We start from the raw sequence: 23,096 nt of genomic DNA on the forward strand, positions 1-23,096 counted from the left end.
CGAGAGTGTGGTACTGGAAAAGCACAGCAGGTCAGGCAGCATCTGAGGAGCAGGAGAACTGACATTTCAGGTGAAAGTTCTTCCTCATTCCTGATGAAGGGCTTTTGCCCGAAATGTCGATTCTCCTGCTCCTCGGATGCTGCCTGACCTGCTGTGCTTTTCCAGCACCACACTGATCTAGACTCTGGTTTCCAGCATCTGTAGTCCTCACTTTTGCCTAGTATCCCTTTTCTGTCAGACTACTGCAATTGTCTGAAGTTCTGATGGTTTGTCTCTCATGTTACATGCTTTGAACCAGTTTGGGTGTCAGAATTGAAATTGACTGTGACCCACTCACCTCATCCAGCATGTACAAGGAGAGGGACTGAGAGATAAAGGGGGAAAGTGGGGTGGGTTTTGTGTTTTCCAGAGAAGTTTCTCTACCAGCTAATTCCGGAGCAGAGTGGACGTAAGAAAAAGCTGGAGAAACTCAGTGGGTCTGGCAGCACCTGCCAGAGAGAAACAGCAGCAATGTTTCCAGTGACTGTTCTTCAGGGTGTCTCTGGGGAAATGGTTTGTCTTCTAAATGTGAAGTTTGAAAAATCACACAACACCAGGTTATAGTCCAACAGGTTTATTTGGAAGCACACTAGCTTTCGGAGCGCTGCTCCTTCATCAGGTGATAGTGGGATTTACATATCAATGAATTAAAACCTGCAACCCATTTTAAAAGATGAAAGACTTAACAGTAATCCAATTCAACATATCACATCAGTTGTATGACGCTTTGATCTTCTAATATAAATTCTGTGTCCTATGATCCTGTTCCACAACTACCTGATGAAGGAGCAGTGCTCTGAAAGCTAGTGCTTCCAAATAAGCCTGTTGGGCTATAACCTGGTGATGTGTGATTTTTAACTTTGTCCACCCCAGTCCAATACTAGCACCTCCACATCATGGCTTCTGAAGATGAAGAGTCATATTGGACTCGAAAATGTTAACTCTGTTTCTGTCTCCACAGATGTTGCTGAGTTGCTCCAGTGTTTCCTGTTTTTATTTCTCATCTCTAGCATTCACAGTGATCTGCTTTTAGCATAGAATCCCTACAGCGTGGAAGCAGGCCATTCAGCCCCTACCGCTCCTCCAAAGAGCATCCCACCCAGACCCGTAACCCTGCATTTCCCATGACCAATCCACCTAACCTGCACATCTTTGGGTTGTGGGAGGAAACCAGACCACCCGGAGGAAACCCGCGGAGAGAGAATTTGCAAACTCCACACTGACAGTCACTCAAGGCTGGGATCAAACCCAGGTCCCTGGCACTGCGAGGCAGCAGTGCTAACCACTGAGCCACCATGCCATCCAGGAGAGAGGTTTTAAAATAGATCCTTTTACTCTCTTTGTAAATAGCCATGGTGTCACACAATGGAGGAGAATTTGGGGTGAATGTAAAAGTTAGCATTTTATCTGGAATGTATTGGTGAACATAGGAACAGGAGAAGGCCAGTCAGCCCCTCAGGGATGTATCACAGTTCAGTTAGTCATGGCTGGTCTAAATATTAATTCTGTTGGCACAATCCATAACATTTAATCGTCTCACTGAACAGAAAATCTCAGCTCTGAAATTTTCATTTGAGCAGCAGTCCTCCCCACCCTGAGCCTCAGCAACTTGTGTGTGGGACGAGAGATTTGCAGATGTCCACTTCCCTTTATATTAAGACGTGGTACAACCAGGGCTCAGATGTTAAAGCTCTGACCCTTTGTTCCAAATCCCCCCTCCCACCAGAGGAAATAGTTTCTCTCTTCCAACCCTATCAACCTTTGAACCATCTGAAATATTTCAATTAATTCACCCTAATGTTCTATAATTGAGAGAATACAGCCCTATGGTATGAAATCTGCATTTACCTCAGTTTAGTATCAGACAGCAGGGAGCAAATATTTTCCAACAGCGAAACTATTTTCTTCAGAACAGAAGATCAGAGGTTTTCTTTTGTACTTGTCTGAAGCAGCAGGAACATCATGTGACACTGCAGACTTTGTCCTGTGAAGCTAAAGGCCAAAGGTTTAATTACCAACTTGTGTCCACTTCTGAGCTTCAGGTCATCTACAGTGAAGGGGGGCGGGTAGGGGGGGGTGGGGGGGGTGCAGGGAGGGAGAGATTGAGGAGGGAAGAGAGAAAGACACATGAGAGGGAGTGGGGGGAGAAGGAGAGTGAGAGACAGTGGCAGAGATAGAGAGAGAGGGGGAGGAAGAGAGGGGAAGGGGGAGAGAGAGAAAGAAAGAGAAACATGAGAGGGGAAGAGTGGGTGGGAGAGGGGGAGATGGAGAAAGAGAGAGAAACATGAGAGGGGGAGAGGGACAGAGACATGGGGGGGGGGGAAGTGAGAGAGAGAGAGAGGCATAGAGAGAGAAATAGAGAGGGAGAGAGAGATAGCGAGAGAGAAAAACATGAGAGGGGGAGAGTGGGAGAGAGAGGGAGGGCAAGAGACAGAGATAGAGATGGGGGTGGGAGAGAGACAGAGAGACAGAGAGAGAAATAGAGAGGGAGAGAGAGATAGCGAGAGAGAAAAACATGAGAGGGGGAGAGTGGGAGAGAGAGGGAGGGCAAGAGACAGAGATAGAGATGGGGGTGGGAGAGAGACAGAGAGAGAAATAGAGAGGGAGAGAGAGGTGGAGAGAGCAGGAGATGAAAAGGCAGAATCTTCACGTTCTGCACTTGGAGAGATGGGAACAGGAACCTCTCAAAGTCATTTTAACTAGTTTTGTGGCCTGCCCACCTGAGAAGAGCCACTGATTGAAAACTAGAGGGATAGGCTTACATACAAAACATACATACAATACCAATTAGGAGCAGAATAGCCAGATGGCCCCTTTGTGTGCCCTGCTTTTCATTAAGATCATGACTGATCTGATAACTCCTTATGATCGCCTAACCCCTGATCACCTTTAACCTCCTCGCTTATCAGGAATCGACCAATCTCTGCCTTGAAAATCATCCCAAAGTTCTGCTTCCACTGACTTTAAGGAAGAGAGTTCCAAAGACTCATGGCCCTTTGTGTGTGGAAAATTCTCCTCTCTTCTGTTTTAAATGGGTGACCTATGATTTTTCAACAGGGACCCATAGTCTAGATTCTTCCACACGGGGAAACATTCTCTCCATGCTGACCCCGCCAATACTCGTCAAGATCTTACATGGTTTAAACCAGTCACCTCATAATCTTCCAAACTGCAGCAGGTACATGCTGCTTGTTCCAGGTATTAGTCTGGTAAACCTTCTCAGAGCTGCCTCCAATACATTTACACCCTTTCTTAAATAAAGTCCTTTCTTAAATAAAGTGACCAATACTGTGCGTAGCAATTTTGCAGCTGAACAGGACATTGGTTAGGCCACTTTTGGAGTATTGCGTGCAATTCTGGTCTCCCTCCTATAGGAAGAACTTTGTGAAAGTTAAAATGGTTCAGAAAAGATTTACAAGGATGTTGCTAGGGTTGGAGGATTTGAGCTATAGGGAGAGGCTGAACAGGCTGGGGCTGTTTTCCCTGGAGCATCAGAGGCTGAGGGGTGACCTTATAGAGGTTGATAAAATCATGAGGGGCATGGACAGGATAAATAGGCAAGGTCGTTTTCACAGAGTAGGGGAGTCCAAAACTAGAGGGCATAGGTTTAGGGTGACAGGAGAAAGATTTAAAAGGGGCCTAAGGGGCAACTGTTTCACACTGAGGGTAGTGCGTGTAATGAATGAGCTGCTAGAGGAAATAATGGAGGCTGGTACAATTACAATATTTAAAAGGCATCTGGATGGGGACATGAATAGGAAGGGTTTAGAGGGATATAGGCAAAGTGCTGGCAAATGGGACTAGATTAATTTAGGATATCTGGTCGGCATGGACAAGTCGGACCAAAGGACTCTGTTTCCATTCTGTACATGTCTATGACTATATGTGATCTCACCATTGCCTTTTAGAACTGAGGCAACGAAACCTTGCTGCTTTTGTTTTCAATTCTTCTTGCAATGACTGATAGCCTTCTTCAATGTGCCTAATACTCTGCACACTAACCCTCTGGAATTCAGAGACAGTGATCCTCAGATCTCTCTGCCACTCAGAGTTCACAATCTCTCAGAGACAGATGCTAATTGAGTGTCCCTAATAATTCACAGCAAAAGGTACAACAGTAATTCTTAAATTATGGGCAATCACAAACACAAACCTGAGTTTATCACCTGGTCTGTGCAACCTAACCTTGTAATTTAACCCTTTCCATTGCAGTGCTGGTTCCTGTCAGTGTCCCCCACCTGGAGTCATGTCCATACACAGCCTCAGCTGACACAGCTGATTTGGCAGAGTGTGTGTCTGTGGTGTTATTATTAAAGTTACCCCACTGCACTGTACCGCTGAAGCATCCACACAAGAGGCAGCCCTGAAACCTACAGGAAATCCAACACGCTCAGAGAGACCCCAAAGTCGCAAGCCGTGCACTGACGGATGGGGGGGAAGGTATTGTGTGTCTGTCTGTCTAATGGCCAGACTGGAGCAGTTAGGAGGGATTGGAATGGGTGCTGCCCACAGCAAAGAGAGTGGCCAGTCAGCTGTGTCCCTGCTCATTGTCATTACTACCACGTGCAGGTAACCACCATTGCTAGCTATCTTGGTGGTAGCAGTACATACCATTTAGACTCTGGTGTCTCAGTATTACACCCCCTTCCCAATGAGACCCACACAGCTACGCGAGTCCTGGGTTCACCTTGAGATGCAGCCTCTATCAGGGAATTAGTCTGTTTTGTGAATGGCCAGTGGATCCCATTCATAAACAGTTTTTTTTTGCAACGGGAGTTGTCAGCTTTTGACTGGGTTTTTGCTACACACCCCAAATGAGATTGTAATCTCCCTACTCATGTTACTGTCATACAAAAAAAATTAAATCGTACAATAGAGCCTTGTTCGCAGATGCTTTCCAATCGTTATCAATTACACCAGGTACACGGGGAGTGCACAGAACAAAGACTTTAATATAATCACATTGGAGATCTTTATATTGATGAGACTAATAATGATGATGGTTGGAGCATACTTTTAGAGAACAAGTAACACTGCTGTCTATTGAATCATTTAATGAAGAACTCAACAAAGCAATATCGAGTAAGATAGATAGAGTACTAAAACCCATTGCATAAACATTAATAACTTTCTCCATCGGGCGCTCACATCTCCCTTGTGGTTTCTTGAAAAGGATTAAACTGTCTCAGTTACTGATGAAACAATTCATGACCTTTGCTGCATTGACAGAGGTTTACAGCATCAGTTGACTTTGTGATGTGGTGGAATCGGGCAGTAATTTGGCCAGTAATTACAGGAGCATTAAACGAAGATGCACTTGCTTGCGTCTTTCTGTCCAGAGGAACTTGTATTTGATGATGGGGGAGGGAGAAGAGGAAATGACGATCCCTCAACTTGCCCAACCAAATATTCCAGGGGCAGGTGGAATTTCTCACTGGGAATTTGCCCCTCGAGTGGAATGGGATAGGGGTGTGTGTGTGGCTGTGGCTGATAGAGTCCCCTGACTTGTGAGTGTGCATGCTATGAAATCACGAGGAAGGCTCCACTAGAGCCGTATCCCATAATGCATTAGGGTCTTCGTTAATGCCAGTGAATGAGGCTTTGCTGTTTCTGGGACACCTCAAGGGAATGTGCCGGCTGTCGTGAATTAGCACACTGAGCTTTTAGAGAGGGTTCTGACTCTCAGCTGACTTCCCGATGTTGAGCTGACCTGGAGATGGTGTGTTGGGTTAGTCCAATATCCCAGTGAGCCTGTGTTTAATACCAGTGCAGTTTAATGAGATATCGGTTCTGACTGTGACATTAGAAGAGATCTTGTATTTCCATAGCACCTTTCTCATCCTCGTCATGTCGCAAAGCAACTCAGGGCTGCTGAAGTCTCTGATGCGTTGTCACTGTTATAATACGAGTAATGCAGGGGCCAGTTTGTGCACAGTGAGATCCCACAAAGATACAGCATTGATAAGCAGACAATCCTGACTGTTTGTTGAAGATAACAAAATTGTCCTGGCACTCCCTGGAGAACATTTTCTGTTCTTCTTCAAAATATTGTTTACTGTACCCCTTAGGACCACCTAAGGGATCAGATGGGGTTTTGGTTGAACATCTTGTCTGAAAGACCGTATCTCTCTGCTGTGTAGCACTCTCTCAGTACGAGCACTGGGAGTGTCAAGTCTTTCTAGACTGTACATTCATACCTCTGTCGTGGGACTTGAACCTTGTAACTCAGACAAGAGTTACACAATGACCTGTATCTAACACACTCTCACACTGGTCCACATAAGAGTTTCTATTGATTTATTGAACCTCTTTAAGACACTTGTTACACCCCAACTGGAGTATTATGTAGGGTTGTGGGTGCCCCATTATTGGAAGGATGTGAACACATTGGACAGAGTACAGAAGCAATTCAGTGGTGCGGATAGATTAAAGATGTTGGGACTGTTCTCACTGGTGAGGAGAAAGCTGAGGGGCGATTTTATAGAGGTTTTCAATGTCTTGAGCTGGATAGAGCAAGTATGGAGAAGCTGGCAAAAACAAGAGGGGCATAGATTTAACTGTGTGCAGTTCTGGTTGCCTCACTTTAGGAAAGATGTGGAAGCTTTGGAGAGGGTGCAGAGAAGAATTACCAGGATGTTGTCTGGAATGGAGAATAGGTCATACGAGGATAGGTTGAGAGTTCTCGGCATTTTCTCGTTGGAACGGCGAAGGATGAGGGGTGACTTGATAGAGGTTTATAAGATGATCAGAGGAATAGATAGAGTAGACAGTCAGAAACGTTTCCCCCGGGTACCACAGAGTGTTACAAGGGGACATAAATTTAAGATGAAGGGTGGAAGGTATAGGGGAGATATCAGGGGTGGGTTCTTTACCCAGAGAGTGGTGGGGGCATGGAATGCGCTGCCCATGGGAGTGGCAGAGTCAGAATCATTGGTGACCTTTGGGCAGCATTTGGATAGGTACATGGATGGGTGCTTAATCTAGGATAGAAGTTCGGCACAACATCGTGGGCCGAAGGGCCTGTTCTGTGCTGTATTGTTCTATGTTCTATGTGAGGTGCCAAGCAATGATGTGAGAATAAACGTTTTCACTCGGCAAGTAGTTAGTCGGAGATTGAGTGATTATTTGGATAAAAATAGTGTGCGGGGACATGGGAAAGGGCAGGGGATAGGCACAGAACAGGAACAAGATCAATAGACTGAATGGCCTCTTCCTGCGATGTAACAGTTGTGTAATTCTTTATCCAAACGTATCGTCGAAAAAGATCTAGAAGCTGGAAATTCGACCAGAAATAGTCAGCACGAATTTCAAAAAGGAAGGTCATTCTTGACTAATCTATTGAATGGTTTAAAGTAATACCAGAAAGGTTAGAGAAGGATAAAGCAACAGATGTTATATATTTGGATTTCCACAAAGCCTTTATCAGGGTAACACATGGGGGATCTCATGCACAGTGTGAGAGAATGTAGAGTCAGTGATAGGGGTCTCCAATAAAATAAAGAGGAAGCATAGATTATGGGATAAATGAAGTTACTCACATTGGCAAAGGGTGGGAACTGGTAATCCAGGGGTTGGAGCTGACACTATTGATGTTCACCATATACAGCGGCAACTTAACTCGAGAATTTTCAGGACAATGTCAAAACTTGCAGGTGACATAAATTTGGATGTAGAGTTAACACAGAGGAAATATGTAACAAAATGCAACAAAATGTTAATGAACTTGCAGAATGAGCTGGCAACTTGAAAACAAATCTCAACACGGAAAAGTATGTGAGAAATAGGAGCCAGAACTGTGGATGCTGTACAAATCAAAAACAAAAACACAAGTCACTGGCAAAGCTGAACAGATCTGGTAGCAGCTGGGCAGAGAGTTAACTTTTCAGGGGTTCTGAGGAAGGGTCACCGAACCAGAGACGTTAACTCTGATTTCCTTTCACAGGTGCTGTTTCCAGCCGATCCTGCTTGGATCAGGGGTGTCTGAGGGGGGTAAACTTACAGTGAAGAGGATAGACTAAAGATTTCGATGCTATTCTCCTCCAGAAGAAGGCGGCTGAGAGGAGAGTTGGTTGAGGTCTCTACAATCATTAATGGGCTGGACAGAGTAGATAGGGGCAGGAGAAACATGAGGGGCACAGATTTAAAGTGTAGTACCAGTGGAACTAGGGCGATGTGAGATAAACCGTTTTCCTACAGTAATTACCTCGGGTCTGGAGTGCACTGCCTGGAAATGTGGCGAAGGCAGGTTTATTGAAGAGAGGCTTTGGATGGTTATTTGGATAGAAATGGTGTGTGGGGATATGGGGAAAAGGCAGGAGACAGGCTCTAGATAATGGAACAGGTGCAAGCATGATGGACTGAATGGCCACGTTCTGCATTAGAACAATTCTGTGATTGGTGCAGAGTAATAGTTAGACCAAACATGGAGCACTCCGCCTTACAAAAAGCTCACAGAGTGACTGATGAAAAAAAACAATGTCACACTTCTCAGTTATGACACTGAGTTCTGGAACAGTGAGTGTGTTTCTCTTCTCTCCCCAGAACATGAGCATCGACTGGTCTTCACTGACAAAGACAGATTGCGAAGGCTATGGCGGCAGAGTGGTCGGTACGAGTTGTGGCTTTGTCCCCGATGTCACCTTGATGTCATTCATCCTTTTCCTCGGCACCTACACCTGCTCCATGACACTGAAGAATTTCAAAACCAGCCCTTACTTCCCAACCACGGTAAGTCAGAGCGATCCACTCTCACTGTCTTTCTCTCGGTAAACTGCTTCACCCTAGGCTGCAATTTGAACAGAGAGTGGTCGTCATTTGAATGTTGGCTGGTGATGTTCAGCTTAAGGCCTGACTGTTGATGGCCCCTCTCAGTTACGGATTCTCTGCCCAACCCTCAGATCCAACAGTTTCTCTCAATCCGCAGGAACTCTGGTAATTCCCCCAGTTTCGGGAGTCCCTCTTCCTGCCCTCACCTGAGCAAGGAACCAGCTGTGATGCCAGATTAGGAACTGTCCCAGTCAAAACCTCCCACCAGTGACTGAACCCCATCCCAACCACACCGCTAGGGTTAGGGCTGGGACCTGCAAACAGTCCTGCCTCGTGCCCCCCATCACCAAAGAACAGCCAGTGCTGGAAATCAGAAACAAAGACAGAAAATGCTGGAGAAACTCCACAGATCTGGCAGCACCTGGCAGCGAGTTAACGTTTTGGGTCCAGTAACCCTTCCTCAGAACTTGAAGTGAAACATTCAGCCCAGGGGGTGAACACCTCTCATCAGCTTACAGGCCAGCTGCTGGATTCTCTGAGACTGAAGCAAAGCACAGCCAGTGTCCCAGTGAATTTTGGGCGTTAATTCGGACAGGTCAGTCCCTGCTGACAGCTGGGCTCGGTGAGTTACAATGCTCCTGGACATTGTACCCGCAGAGTCAGTACACATCAAAGAGAGTGCTTTGAAATTTGAGCATGTGGTTTTTAAACTGGCTGGACAGTGACATCTGTGACAGTCCCAAGTCGTTGCCAGGAAAGCCTCGGAGCAGTTTTGTGAAGCAGTCCTTTCTGAGTTTGCCAGAGCTGTCTGACCGCCAGCAAACAGCCCTGGGTCACTCCATCATTGTTCACAACTTGGCAGCTGCTTTTAGCTAAATTGCTGAGCCAGTTGGTAGAGGAAGGGCACATGTGTGGGGGTTAGAATGCAGTCCTGAGGTCAGGAACCCACGGCCAGCCTCTCCATCCACCCTCCCAGCCTTAACTTTAATGCACTTTGAGAAATGGGGGGAATCACAGTCATGTTCCGGGGGGGAACCTCCAAGGTACCTTACACTATAACACCCCCACCCCAGCAACCCACCGCGAGTGGACAAACTGCATTTTCGTTGCACCTTTAAATGAGTCTTTTTTTCAAACAAAGTATGCCATAGGATGTGACCATTGCTGGCAAAGTCAGAATTTGATGGCACAATATCACACTAAGATCTGAGATGAGCTCCTGACCATATCCACGCTGTCACAAGGACACCAATTTCCAACTCTGTAACATCCCAGACTCTGACCTGAGTTCAGTGTAACCAATCCACATAGAGCTGTGGGAATATCCTCCTCAGTTGGATTCCAATTAGATAGTTTCTCGTGAGCAAATCTGTTCCAATCCTGGATCCATTTTATTTGTATTGACTTTATCAAACATCATATTCTTTTTGAAAAGCTTTATTTGACTCCTCCCCTACGCCACTCCAAACATTCTGCTTCCTGGTGAGATTTTCCAGCAGTTCTGTCCTGGAGTTCACTGCCTTGTTTTTGCAGGGTGTGAACCTCGCAGTATAAACTTTCCCTTTCATTAGCAACAAAAAAAAAATACAATTGAACAAGCCTCCCTCCCATGCTCTGTCCAACGGTTACCGGAGACCAGACTGACTAGGATATGCAGATCATGTGAAACTGGAGACTTGGATTGGGAACGCCACATGAGTGAGACAAAGACAATAATAATCAGCTAATGGCACCTCAGCAACCTGCAACGCGAAACGCGAGTGGAAATTCCATTTGCTGTCAGAGCCGTCTTACTCAGCTGGGGCACTGTTGGAGCCCTGTTATTAGGATCTACCTTTCCCCAGGTCCTTGAGATGTCTGCTCCACCTCCATTATAAGTCGAGTCTGTTAGGACTATATTCAGTGGAGTTTCGGAGAGTGAGGGGAAACCTCATAGAAACCAGTCAAACTCTAACACAACTAGACAGGGTAAATGAAGGGAGGGTCAGAGCCAGGGGCAAACTGTCTGAGTATACAGGGTAAACCCTTTAGGGCTGAGCTGAGGAGAAATGTCTTCACCCAGAGAGTGGGGAACCTGTGGAACTCTCTGTCACTGAAAGCGATTGATGTCAAAATATTGAATGTTTTCACAATTGATTTGGAGATGCCGGTGTTGGACTGGGGTGGACAAAGTTAAAAATCACACAAGACCAAGTTATAGTCCAACAGGTTTAATTGGAAGCACACTAGCTTTCGGAGCACTGCTCCTTAACCACCTGATGAAGGAGCAGCGCTCCAAAAGTTAGTGCTTCCAATTAAACCTGTTGGACTATAACCTGGCGTTGTGTGATTTTTAACTCTGTTTTCAAGAAGGTATAGTTCTTAGGGCTAAAGGGATCAAGGATGATAGAGGAAGGGTGGGATTAGGATTTGGAGTTTGATGATCAGAATGAATGGTGTAGCAGGCTTGAAGGGTCAAATGGCCCACTGTTGCTTCTATATTCTATGTTTCAGTGTTTCTTCCACAGCACTGGATACTGAATGGACTCACAAACTCTTAATATTCGCCTATACCTGTGTTTTTGTTTTTGCTGCTGATTATCCATTATTTACTTATCTATGCTACTTAACTCTGTGATCTGCCTGTATTGCTCACAAGACAAAGCTTTTCACTGAGCCTCAGTACACGTGACAATCAATTCAATTCAATTCAATTCAACCCAACTTCCAGACCCACAGCAATGTGCTTGATTCTTAAGTGCCCTCTGGCAGTGGGGATGAGCCATGAGTGTTGGCCTGGATATCCTGTGAATGTATTAGAGAAAGCTGTATATGTTCCTCATCCCTAACTGCTGTTGAACTGGGTGTCTTGCTGACAGCAATATTGAGTCACCCACATTGCTGTGGGTCTGGAGTCACATGTAGGCCAGACTAGGGTAATGATAGCAGATTTCTTGCCCTAAAGGACATTAGTGAATCAAATGGGTTTTACGATACGTGGTCATTAGGCTTGCTTTTATTACCAGATTGTTATTGAGTATATTATTTCTCATCTGCCATGGTGGGTTTTAAATCTGTGTCCCCTCTGGGTTCTGGATTTCTGAGCCAGTGACATTACCAATAGCTCACCATCTCACCTCAGGGAGGTTTGTTACATAATGTACTCTGATGGTGTTTTATAATCAATAGCGAGTTCTGAAGGTGTGCAATGTTGGGGGTGCAGTAACAACCTGCACATCCCACAAATGTAGAGTGACAATGATCAGCTACTCCGATTCTGTGACACTTACTGAGGGGTAAATTCTGTCCAGGACCCAGGGAGATCTCCCTCTGCTCTTCCACATAGTGATCATGGGATGTTTTTACCTGCAGTCAAGAAGAGAGCTAAGACCTTGATTTCATGTTTAATCGACAGTTCAGCACTCCCTCGGTGTTGCACTCAGAGTGTGGGCCTGAAAACCAACCAGAGGAGGCACTGCTGTTCACCTTTTGATTGTGCAATGTGATTTAAAATGAATGGAACTTCCTTTGAATATCTCACCAGCAGAACAAACTTTGCAAGGTTTAATTTAAAAGTGTGAGGCTAGATTCAATGACCCCAAAATTAAAGAACGTTCTGTAGTTCTTTTGAGATTTATTTAGTTCTGCCAATTCCAGAGTCTATCAGAGAGGAAAAGAACTTATGATTGAGAAAAACTCAAACATCTCCGAAGGTGAATTGTCCTTTCACCAACTGGTGTCGGGATGTCCTTTTTATTCTTTCATGGGAAGTGGGGGTTGCTGGCTAGGTTAGCATTTGTTGCTCAATTGTGTGTGTGAGGCACGTCATTATTCCTTGTGTTTTTTTTTGTCTCTCCCCATCAGATCCGGAAGCTGATAAGTGACTTTGCCATCATCTTGGCCATTCTGATCTTCTGTGGACTTGATGCTCTGGTTGGAGTTGATACACCAAAGCTTATAGTGCCAAGCGAGTTCAAGGTTAGTCAATCACACAATTCTTGGTCGTCTCATTCCTTACAAATGGGAGGTGTTTTCCCTCTCTCTGCCTTCCATTTTTCCTTTTACCGTTGAATTGAAAAATCAATTCCCCTCAGTAAAGCGGTCCCTTTTAACTGTCAGCTGTGTTGTGTTTTATCAAACCTTTGACAGAGTATGGGTCCCACAGCATGTTAGTCCCATTGTAAGGTTGGACACTGGGGGTGATACATGCTGCAGTCTGGGAGGGTTTGAAACAATGGGCACGTGCTGAACATTTACTACTGACAGCCAAATAATTCTAACTTAACCGTTCTGGAGAACTTCCATTCTGCATTGCCAACATGTTCTCCAAATGTGATCTTTCACTGTATCATAAACAGAGGAGACCACTCAGCTCTGATCTGGCTAGGGCTACTAACACATTCTTCATTTTCAACTGTTTAACCAATTCCTCTTTCAGATGTATTGATTATCAGGTTATGGGAATGAAAGGGTTAATCTTTGTGCTAAGCTGAGGTACTGCCCATCTTGATTTAATAACAGCCCTTGTGTGAAGAATTGAGCAGTTGGATATAATATCATGGAGATGTACAATCTGCCCTCTTCAGTAGATCATGGAATCCCTGCAGTGTGGAAACAGCAGTAAGTTCACATTGACCCAATGAAGGGTAATCCACCCAGATCCATTCCCATATTACTCTGCATTTCCCCCTGATGAATGCAGCTAACCTACACATCCCTGGACACTATGGACAATTTAGCATGGCCAATTCACCTAACCTGCACATCTTTGGACTGTGGGAGGAAACCAGAGCACCCAGAGGAAGACCACGCAGACACGGGGAGAATGTGCAAACTCCACACAGATAGTCACACAAAGCTGGAATTGAACCCAGGTCCCTGGCATTGTGAGGCAGCAGGGCTAACCATTGAGCCACTGTGCCACCCTTAGTAAATTTCAGTTAGCTCTGAGTTAATGTACCCTGTACTGAATTACTGCTGCTTTCCACTGACACTTGCTCATGGTCCATCCCCCAGCACTGACTACTCACTATCCCATGGCCACTATGGGAGATCTCCCTGGTGTCCTGGACAGGATTTATCCCTCAAGCACTCTCCCTGGTCAGGGTCACTGAGATGAGCTGGGGAAAGGGAATTGATGGCAGCATGCCCTACCAGCTATAGTCCACCAGTAGATAGGCACCAGAATATAACAAGGTGCCAACACCAGGCATCACACCAAATTACAACAGTTCCTATTTATTGAACTGGCTTCAACACATCCCTATCCTCTTGTTATGGATTGACTTGCCAGTGAACACATTTACATAATTTGAAATGCCGAGTGGATAACAGAGTGGACCCTGAGAAATCACAGCAGGTCAAGCAGCATCAGAGGAGCACGGCGAATCAGCATTTCAGGTCAGAACCTTTCACCAGGATGTTCACCAGCCCTGATGAAAGTTTCCAACCTGAAATGTCAACTTCCTCCCTCCTCTGATGCTGCTTGACCTGCTGTCATTTCTCCAGCTCCACTCTCACTCTCCAGCTTCTCCAGTCCTCTCTATCTCCACGATTAAAATCCTTCCTACTTATGAGAAGTTCAGTTCGTCACGCCAATGAGAATGTTAACCCTGAAAGCTAGCCCTAACCCTAACTCTAACCCAACCCCAACACTAACCCTAATCTTAAAGGTTAAAGTTGACCATGTTGCTGTCTGGAGTCCCAGATCAGCTGGACTGGGTAAGGATGGCAGATTTCTTTCCCTGAAGGACATTCCTGAACACGCTGAGTTTTTACAACAGTCTACAATAGTCACCGTGAGACAAGATTTTTAATTCCAAATTTCTATTGAATTCACATTTCACCATCTGCCATTTCAAATTATGTCCTCAGAATGTTGGCCTGGGGTTCTGGATTACTAGACCAATGACATTACCAATACACCTTCACAACTTTTCCAATGTGTGCGAGTCCAACCTACTCAACCTCTCCTCATACGACAGTCCCTCCACACCCAGGATCAGCCGAGCGAACCTTATGTGATCTGTCTCCAATAGCCAATCTGACTTTCCTCAGATAAGGGTATGATGTGCATTCACATGACAGTCCACTGTCTGCTGTTTATTGCAAACCCGTTTGAAGACTTCAGGCTGTTCAGGTGGTGTGTTGTTCTAATGTCTGTTACTGACAGTAGTTATTGATAGGGTTGTCTGATTCAACCTCCCCCTTTCCTCTTCTTGTTTTAGCCAACCAGTCCAAACCGGGGCTGGGTTGTTCCCCCTTTCGGTGGTAACCCGTGGTGGGTGTGCCTCGCGGCTGGGCTCCCGGCTCTGCTCATCACCATCCTGATCTTCATGGACCAACAAGTCACCGCGGTGATAGTCAACAGGAAGGAGCACAAACTCAAGGTCAGTGTTAAGTGCTTAATGCAAATGTGCTGGTGAGTCAGGCCATTCAGCCCATCGTGCCTTCTTGAATCAGTTAGCCTGTTTTGTCACACCCTTCCCCGAACAGTCTGGCAACGGTTTTCCTGATCCAGGGTGTGTCCAGCTCCCCCTTAGAAAGTTACATTTGAATCTGTTTCCACTGCCCCTTCAGGCAGCACCTTTTGGATTACAACAACAATTCACTGCATTTCATAAACTCTCACCTCTTCCTCAGGTTGTTTTGCTAATTACCTGTGTCATCTGGATACCAACTCTCCCGGAAACTGTTTCTCCTCATTCACTTGATCCACACCTCTCCTTGACCTTCTCCACTCCATGGAGGATAATCCCAGCCTCCATAGTCTCTCTCCCTCCCTAAAAGTCCCTACTCCCTGCCCCCAATCCTCCGGAGACCCCACCCTGTGCGACCAGAGTGGTGAGCGATCCTGCATTTCAAGGCACATGTGCCTCAGCTGATTGTTCCTGTTCCAACCTCCTGCCTCTGCACCAACAGTGAGCCTGTGAACTTTGCCACTTGCTCCCCCCCTCTGTGCTGTTGCACTCCACATGCACACACACACAACTATTTGTTGTCATCATCTGATTTCTCGTTATTTTTAATTACTGAGTCTGAGGTCAGTGGAACTTTACGCCATTATTAGCCAAACAGCGTCAAAGACACTGACACTCTGCTCCAGCCTGAGATCCTCTCTGATCTCAATGCTCCTCTAATCCTCGATCTGATCCACTCCAGACTTTAATCATACCACCGTGCTCTCAGCTGCCTGGATCCGAAGCTCTGGAATTCCCTCACTGACCTCTCCAGCTCTGCTACTTCCTTGATGGCTTTCTTGAAATCCATCTCTTTGACTGACCATTCCATCACCCTGAAGAATGGCTGATGCCCGAAACATCGATTCTCCTGTTCCTTGGATGCTGCCTGACCTGCTGCACTTTTCCAGCAACACATTTTCAGCTCTGATCTCCAGCATCTGCAGTTCTCACTTTCCCCCATTCCATCACCTGCCTTTATATCATCCACATACCTGCCACTTTAACACCCCCACCCTGTTCCCTGGCCAACATCTCTGTCTCAGGCTTGCTGCAGTGCTCCAGTGAAGCTCAGCACAAGCTGGAAGAACAGCATCTCATTTTCTACTTGGGAACCCTGCAACCCTCCAGATTCAACACCGAGTTCAACAATTTTCAGGCTTGAGCTCTCCCATGTCCTTTTCCCAACCCCCACACACCGGGCCTTGTTATCACACAGTCTGCTATTACACTCCTCCCACTGTTAGCCTCTAGCAGCCCTCACTAACAGTTCTTCACCCTCCCTGGTCAGATTGTGATCCACTCCTTTGTCTAGGCAAATGTGAGTTCTGCAGATGCTGGAAATTAGAGCCTAGATTAGAGTGGTGCTGGAAAAGCACAGCAGGTCAGGCAGCACCCGAGGAGCAGGAGAATCGACGTTTCGGGCAAAAGCCCTTCATCAGGAATTGTGATGAAGGGCTTATGCCTGAAATGTTGATTCTCCTGCTCCTTGGGTGCTGCCTGACCTGCTGTGTTTTTCCAGCACCACTCTAATCCAAACCCCACTCCTTTGTCTGTCTAACTGCTCTCCTCTGTCTTTGGCTCTACCTCCACTTATCGTTTACTCCTTAAACCCCCACCCCACTCCCCCTACCCTATCTTCTGCATACAAACCTATATTCTCCTAGGTACCATTAGGTCTGAGGAATGGTCACTGGAGCTGAAATGTTAACACTGGTTTCTCTCCTCCGATGCTGCCAGACCTGCTGAGCTTTTCCAGCAATTCCGGTTTTTGTTTAAAACATCCCATGTAGCTCAGTGTCACAGCTTGTTTGAGAACAGTCCTATTTGAACCACCATGAGATACTAAATGGTGCCGATAGGAACCTAAGTCCACAAGGGAGCTGTTGGTTAGAGAGAGACAATTGGTTACGTTACTTGAGAGGTGTCACTCTGCCTCAAGTATGGAGCAGCTCCCAAGTTGACCCCAGCCACTGCAGGAATCGAACCTGTGCAGTTGGCATTACTTTGAGCCATGTGTTAGCCCCACGGCTGAGCAGCCCCCGGCCTGGATTGATACTTCTCCAAGGAGAGGAAAAATAGAAACAATATTATTGTGTTTAGTTTCTCTTCGGCGAAATGTTATTCCAATGGAATGGTGTCAGGAACATGAAGAATGGGAGTGTTGGCTGATTGGTGGAAAGGTTTCTGTCCTTGTGGAAATGGAGGAAAGAAGGACTTTCATGAATTCAGGACGTCCCTAAGAGCTGGGTAGCCAATGGAGTGAACTGTGGTCACCAGTGTATGCTCACAAAGGTGGAGTGATGTTAGAACAGTGCCCTTTCAGTATTAACAAGGTCCCTGGTGGTTACTGAATTAACACTTGGAGTTTGCTTAGCACCCCCATTCCTTGTTTGGAACAGTGGTCCCCCGATGAACTGATTTGGAGATGCCGGTGTTGGATTTGGGTGTACAAAGTTAAAAACCACACAACACCAGGTTATAATCCAACAGGTTTAATTGGAAGCACTAGCTTTCAGAGCGCTGCTCCTTCATCAGGTGGTTGTGGAGTGCTCGATTGTGAGACACAGAATTTATTCTCCACAACCACCTGATGAAGGAGCAGCGCTCTGAAAGCTAGTGCTTCCAATTAAACCTGTTGGACTATAACCTGGTGTCGTGTGGTTTCTAACTTTGTATATCCCAGATGAACTGTCTCTCTTAAACACATTACCAGTTTAAATTGCTTCAGTTTTTTAATCAGGGAGGGGTCTGTGGAACTAGGGGCAACTGCTAAACTTAAAATCAAGTAAAAGAAGTAGAATTTGGCTCAAACACAAGCCAGAATAAAATGAAACAAAATTTCAATGAGAAAATCTTGTTCCATTCTTTATTAATCATGAGTCAGAGGTGAGTGTCTCAGTTATAAAACATTGACCTTTCAGCTTCATTTGCCATCCTGTTAACTTGCTTTTTTTATACTATTTTAATTTAAATTCCATTCGGCACTACACCAGTAACAGCGTTTGGGATTTTCAACTCCACTGTTCCCAGAGAGATGGGGCTAATAAAAAATTGGGAGCGATTGAATTATCAGCACATGTCACATCCCTCCTGACAACAACAACTCGCATTTACGTAGTCTCTTATCACAGTAAAATGTCCCCAGGTGCTGCGCTGGGGCAATTATCAAACAAAATATTGACACTGAGCCACTTAACAAGACATTAGGACAGACTAACAGAAGCTCAGTCAAAAAATTAATTTGAAGCAGCATCTTAAAGGAGGAGAGACAGACAGACAGAGGGGTGGAGACATTTAAAGAAGTCATTCCAGAGCTTGGTGCACAGGCACCTCAAGGTGTGACTTGCCCGAGTGCAATGCACAAAGGGTCCATCCAGCTAGAAGGAGTCAGGGAACTCGGGGAATGTGGGGCTGGAGGAGGTGAGGGAATCAAAGCAGTTGGAATCAAAATTGAATTGAATTGAATTTATTGTCACATGTACCGAGGCACAGCGAAAAGCTTTGTCTTGTGAGCAATACAGGCAGATCACAGAGTTAAGTCGCATAGATAGTAAATAACAGGTAAACAGCAGCAAAAACAAAAACACAGGTACAGGCAAATGTTAAGAGCTTGAGAGTCCATTCAATATTCTAACAACGGTAGGATAGAAACTGTTTTGAAACCGGCTGGTGCCAGTGTTCAGGCTTCTGTACCTTCTCCCCAATGGCAGAGGTTGTTGAAAAACATTGCCAGGGTGGGATGGATCTTTGAGAATGCTGGCGGCCTTTCCTTGACAGTGGGCCTGGTAGATGGGAGGTTGGCCTTTGTGATTGTCCGGGCTGAGTTCACCACTCTCTGGAACCGTTCTGCAAAACTCAGTGAAGGCCTGTTTCAGGCCACGCTTTGAACACGGCTCCCTGTTTTGGTCACCGTGCCATTAACTTTTTGGCCAATGCTGGGAGGAGCCATCGGACTGAGAGCTGGTGGGAGGAGTCTGGACTTTACCAAGAAACCTCTGTGGGATATAAACTCTTCAATCTCGGGGTAAGGCGAATGAGAAGGGACATGCTGATGTGAGATCAGAGAGTAACTAGCATCAAGGAAAGGTTCGATGTAGAAAGGAATGCTCCGGAAGGTCAGGATGGGGTGGTGAGCTTTCCTGCTGACGATGGAGGTGTTCTCCCCGGTGTGTATGTCTAAAGTGTAGTAGTCCTATAAATGCCGACATCTCAATCTTTTCTTTCCTTCAAAACAAAGAAATTAGGTCATCTAATGACAGAAAATTAAAGTAGGATTTGCTAGACAAATTTCAATCTCATGTCAGCAAGCTGTTTCTGTGAAGGAGGAATAAAACCAGTCAGGAATTCAGAGCCATGGGGTTGCAGGGCACCAGGGGCACTGGTCGCTGCTGAGCTGTAAGTGTGGTTCCTTGTACAGGCGGCACAGTGGCTCAGTGGTTAGCACTGCTGCCTCCAGCACCAGGGACCCGGGTTCAATTCCAGCCTCAGATGACTGTCTGTGTGAGTTTGCTCTGGTAACGTCCTAGGGAATGTTGCTGAACAAAGAGACCTTGGAGTGCAGGTTCATAGCTCCTTGAAAGTGGAGTCTCAGGTAGATAGGATAGTGAAGAAGGTGTTTGTAATGCTTTCCTTTATTGGTCAGAGTATTGAGTACAGGAGTTGGGAGGTCATGTTGTGGCTGTACAGGACATTGGTTAGGCCACTGTTGGAATACGGTATGCAATTCTGGTCTCCTTCCTATCGGAAAGATGTTGTGAAACTTGAAAGGGTTCAGAAAAGATTTACAAGGATGTTGCCAGTGTTGGAGGATCTGAGCGATAGGGAGAGGCTGAACACGCTGGAGCTGTTTTCCCTGGAGCGTCGGAGACTGAGAGGTGACCTTATAGAGGTTTACAAAATTATGAGGGCATGGATAGGATAAATAGACAAAGTCTTTTCCCTGGGATCGGGGAGAACTAGAGGGCATAGGTTTAGGGTGAGAGGGGAAAGATATAAAAGAGACCTAAGGGGCAACTTTTTCATGCAGAGAGTGGTACGTGTATGGAATGAGCTGCTAGAGGATGTGGTGGAGGCTGGTACAATTGCAACATTTAAGAGGCATTTGGATGGGTATATGAATAGGAAGGGTTTGGAGGGATATGGGCCGGGTGCTGGCAGTGGGACTAGATTGGGTTGGGATATCTGGTCAGCATGGACGGGTTGGACCGAAGGGTCTGTTTCCATGCTGTACATCTCTACGACTCTATGACTATGTGCAGGCTAGGGTGCTAAATTGGTCATGCTAAATTGCCAGTGATATGTCAGATAGCCATGGGAAATGCAGGGTTAGAGGGATTAGGTCTGGGTGGGTTGCATGTTGGAATGGGGTTAGTGTCGACTTGATGGGTTGAATGGCCTGTTTCCACACTGGAGGGATTCTATGATTGATCTGAGAAAAGGAGTCTCTGACAGAGGCTGCCACAAACCCAAGCTGGTGGAGCTGAACTGCACTTTGGGTGGCTGTAATGTTTCTGCTTTTTGTTATTCTTGGACGGGCTCCAGACATTGGCTGGTGTTTGTTGGCTGTCCCTGATTGCCCTTAAACTAAGGCAGTATGTCAGAAACATAGAACAGAAGGAAATCTAACATCTGTAAGGTGATGAATGGTGGACCTTTACAACAATGACCATGGTTATTGTTAGAGCAGCTTTTAATTCCAGATTTTTATTGATTCACATTTTACCTTCTGTCTCAGTGGGAACTGAAACCACATCCCAGAGCATTGACCTGAGTTTTGGATTACTAATCCAGTTACATCACCACGACATCATCATCTCCCCATTGAACTTTTAGTAATTTGCCTGCTCAGGTGGTACATAGCTTTATCCACAGTGACATTTGTTTTCTTGTGGTATGTGTTTTTGGGAGATTGTCATTACAGCCAGTCTTGGCATCCATATCTGTTTCACGAATCCCCATCTTTGGAGCCAAATCTCCCGGTTTGTCCATGCAAGCCTTCCAAAGTCTCCCTGTAAATCTCCCAGAGTGACCCTGTAAATCTCCCGGTCTGTCCTGTAAATCTCCCAGTCTGTCCCTGTAAATCTCCCAGTCAGTCCCTGTAAATTTGCTAGTCTGTCCCTGTAAATCTCCCGGAGTCTCCCTGTAAATCTCCTGGTCGGTCCCTGTGAATCTTGATGTTGATTTGGCGTGGTTTGGGAATGCCATGATATCACGGGAAATGAAAGAGAACAAAGTTTTCTACCGAACAGGATAATGGAGTGTCTCATTCATGTTTCGAGCAGGCTGGATATATTTTCAGCTTAAGGAGTGAACTGGTTAGTTAGGAGCTTGAACCATCAGGAGCAGACGCTGTCCCTGCCCCAGTGTACAGTTTACGAGCTAATTCTTTCAAGTAAATTGTAGTCCCCAATTCTTCATTTGCTCACGCTCTCTATCTGTCATCCTTTCATTGGAGTGGGAGTGATGGAGGGTGGGGGAGTAGGGGGGTAGTTCTTGCTGCACATCGCCTGGTGACTCGCAGTATCATTTTCTACTTCATGAGGAAAGGGTAGATCAAGCTGGCTTGTCGTGCTAACTTGGCAAGAGATAAATTCCTGAGGTAGGAACAAAGGAAGTGGAATCAATAAATACCTGCTGTTAAAAATCAAAGTCGTCACAGGAGTTCAAAGGAAAGAACTTGGATTTATACAGTGTCCTTCACAATCACCCAAAAGACCCTGTTGACAAAGAAGTATTTTCAAGGTGTAGGTGTAGGAAATGCAACAGCTGACTTCCACACAGCAACCCCCCCCCCAGAAACAGTAACCCCCCTGACACAGCAACCCCCCAAAAACAGTAACCTCCCCTGACACAGCAACCCCCCCAGAAACAGTAACCCCCCCTGACACAGCAACCCCCCCCAGAAACAGTAACCCCCCTAACACAGCAACCCCCCAGAAACAGTAACCCCCCCTGACACAGCAACCCTGACACAGCAACCCCCCCCAGAAACAGTAACCCCCCCTGACACAGCAACACCCCCCAGAAACAGTAACCCCCCCTGACACAGCAACCCTGACACAGCAACCCCCCCCAGAAACAGTAACCCCCCTAACACAGCAACCCCCCAGAAACAGTAACCCCCCCTGACACAGCAACCCCCTCCCAGAAACAGTAACCCCCCCTGACACAGCAACCCCCCCAGCAACAGTAACCCCCCCGACACAGCAACCCCCCCCAGAAACAGTAACCCCCCTAACACAGCAGCCCCCCCAGAAACAGTAACCCCCCCTGACACAGCAACCCCCTCCCAGAAACAGTAACCCCCCCTGACACAGCAACCCCCTCCCAGAAACAGTAACCCCCCCTGACACAGCAACCCCCCCCAGAAACAGTAACCCCCCCTGACACAGCAACCCCCCCCAGAAACAGTAACCCCCCTGACACAGCAACCCCCCCCAGAAACAGTAACCCCCCCTGACACAGCAACCCCCCCCAGAAACAGTAACCCCCCTGACACAGCAACCCCCCAGAAACAGCAATTAACAAAGTTACCATCCATTTGATAAAAGTACGACTTGATGAATCTTTGTTGGCACCTCAAGCGTGGTTTCATCCCCAATGGTAACCTTCGGGACTCTCGTATCCACCGGAGAAAGCAGATCAGATCAGAGTCAAGAAAATGTCTTTCTGACAGCACAGCACTCCCTCAGCACTGACCCTCTGACTGTGCGGCACTCCCTCAGCACTGACCCTCCAACAGTGTGGCACTCCCTCAGTGCTGCCCCTCCAACAGTGTGACACTCCCTCAGCACTGACCCTCCAACAGCATGGCACTCCCTCAGCACTGACCCTCCAACAGTGTGGCACTCC

The 23,096-nt window shown here is 46.4% G+C and overlaps 1 protein-coding gene across 7 annotated transcripts in view; it reads left to right on the forward strand.

Annotated features, from left to right (window-relative positions):
* The window catches only part of LOC140485559 (electrogenic sodium bicarbonate cotransporter 1-like), a 219,164-nt gene that overhangs the window by 166,711 nt on the left and 29,357 nt on the right, over positions 1–23,096 (forward strand). For all 7 annotated transcript variants that reach the window (XM_072583787.1, XM_072583788.1, XM_072583789.1 and 4 more), the window contains 3 exons: positions 8,581–8,766; positions 12,649–12,762; positions 15,012–15,173. In XM_072583787.1, the coding sequence (XP_072439888.1) occupies positions 8,581–8,766; positions 12,649–12,762; positions 15,012–15,173 (462 nt within the window). The remainder of the gene's footprint in view (positions 1–8,580; positions 8,767–12,648; positions 12,763–15,011; positions 15,174–23,096) is intronic.

Source organism: Chiloscyllium punctatum, chromosome 14 (genome assembly GCF_047496795.1).
Source record: "Chiloscyllium punctatum isolate Juve2018m chromosome 14, sChiPun1.3, whole genome shotgun sequence".
Taxonomy (NCBI): Eukaryota; Metazoa; Chordata; class Chondrichthyes; order Orectolobiformes; family Hemiscylliidae; genus Chiloscyllium; species Chiloscyllium punctatum.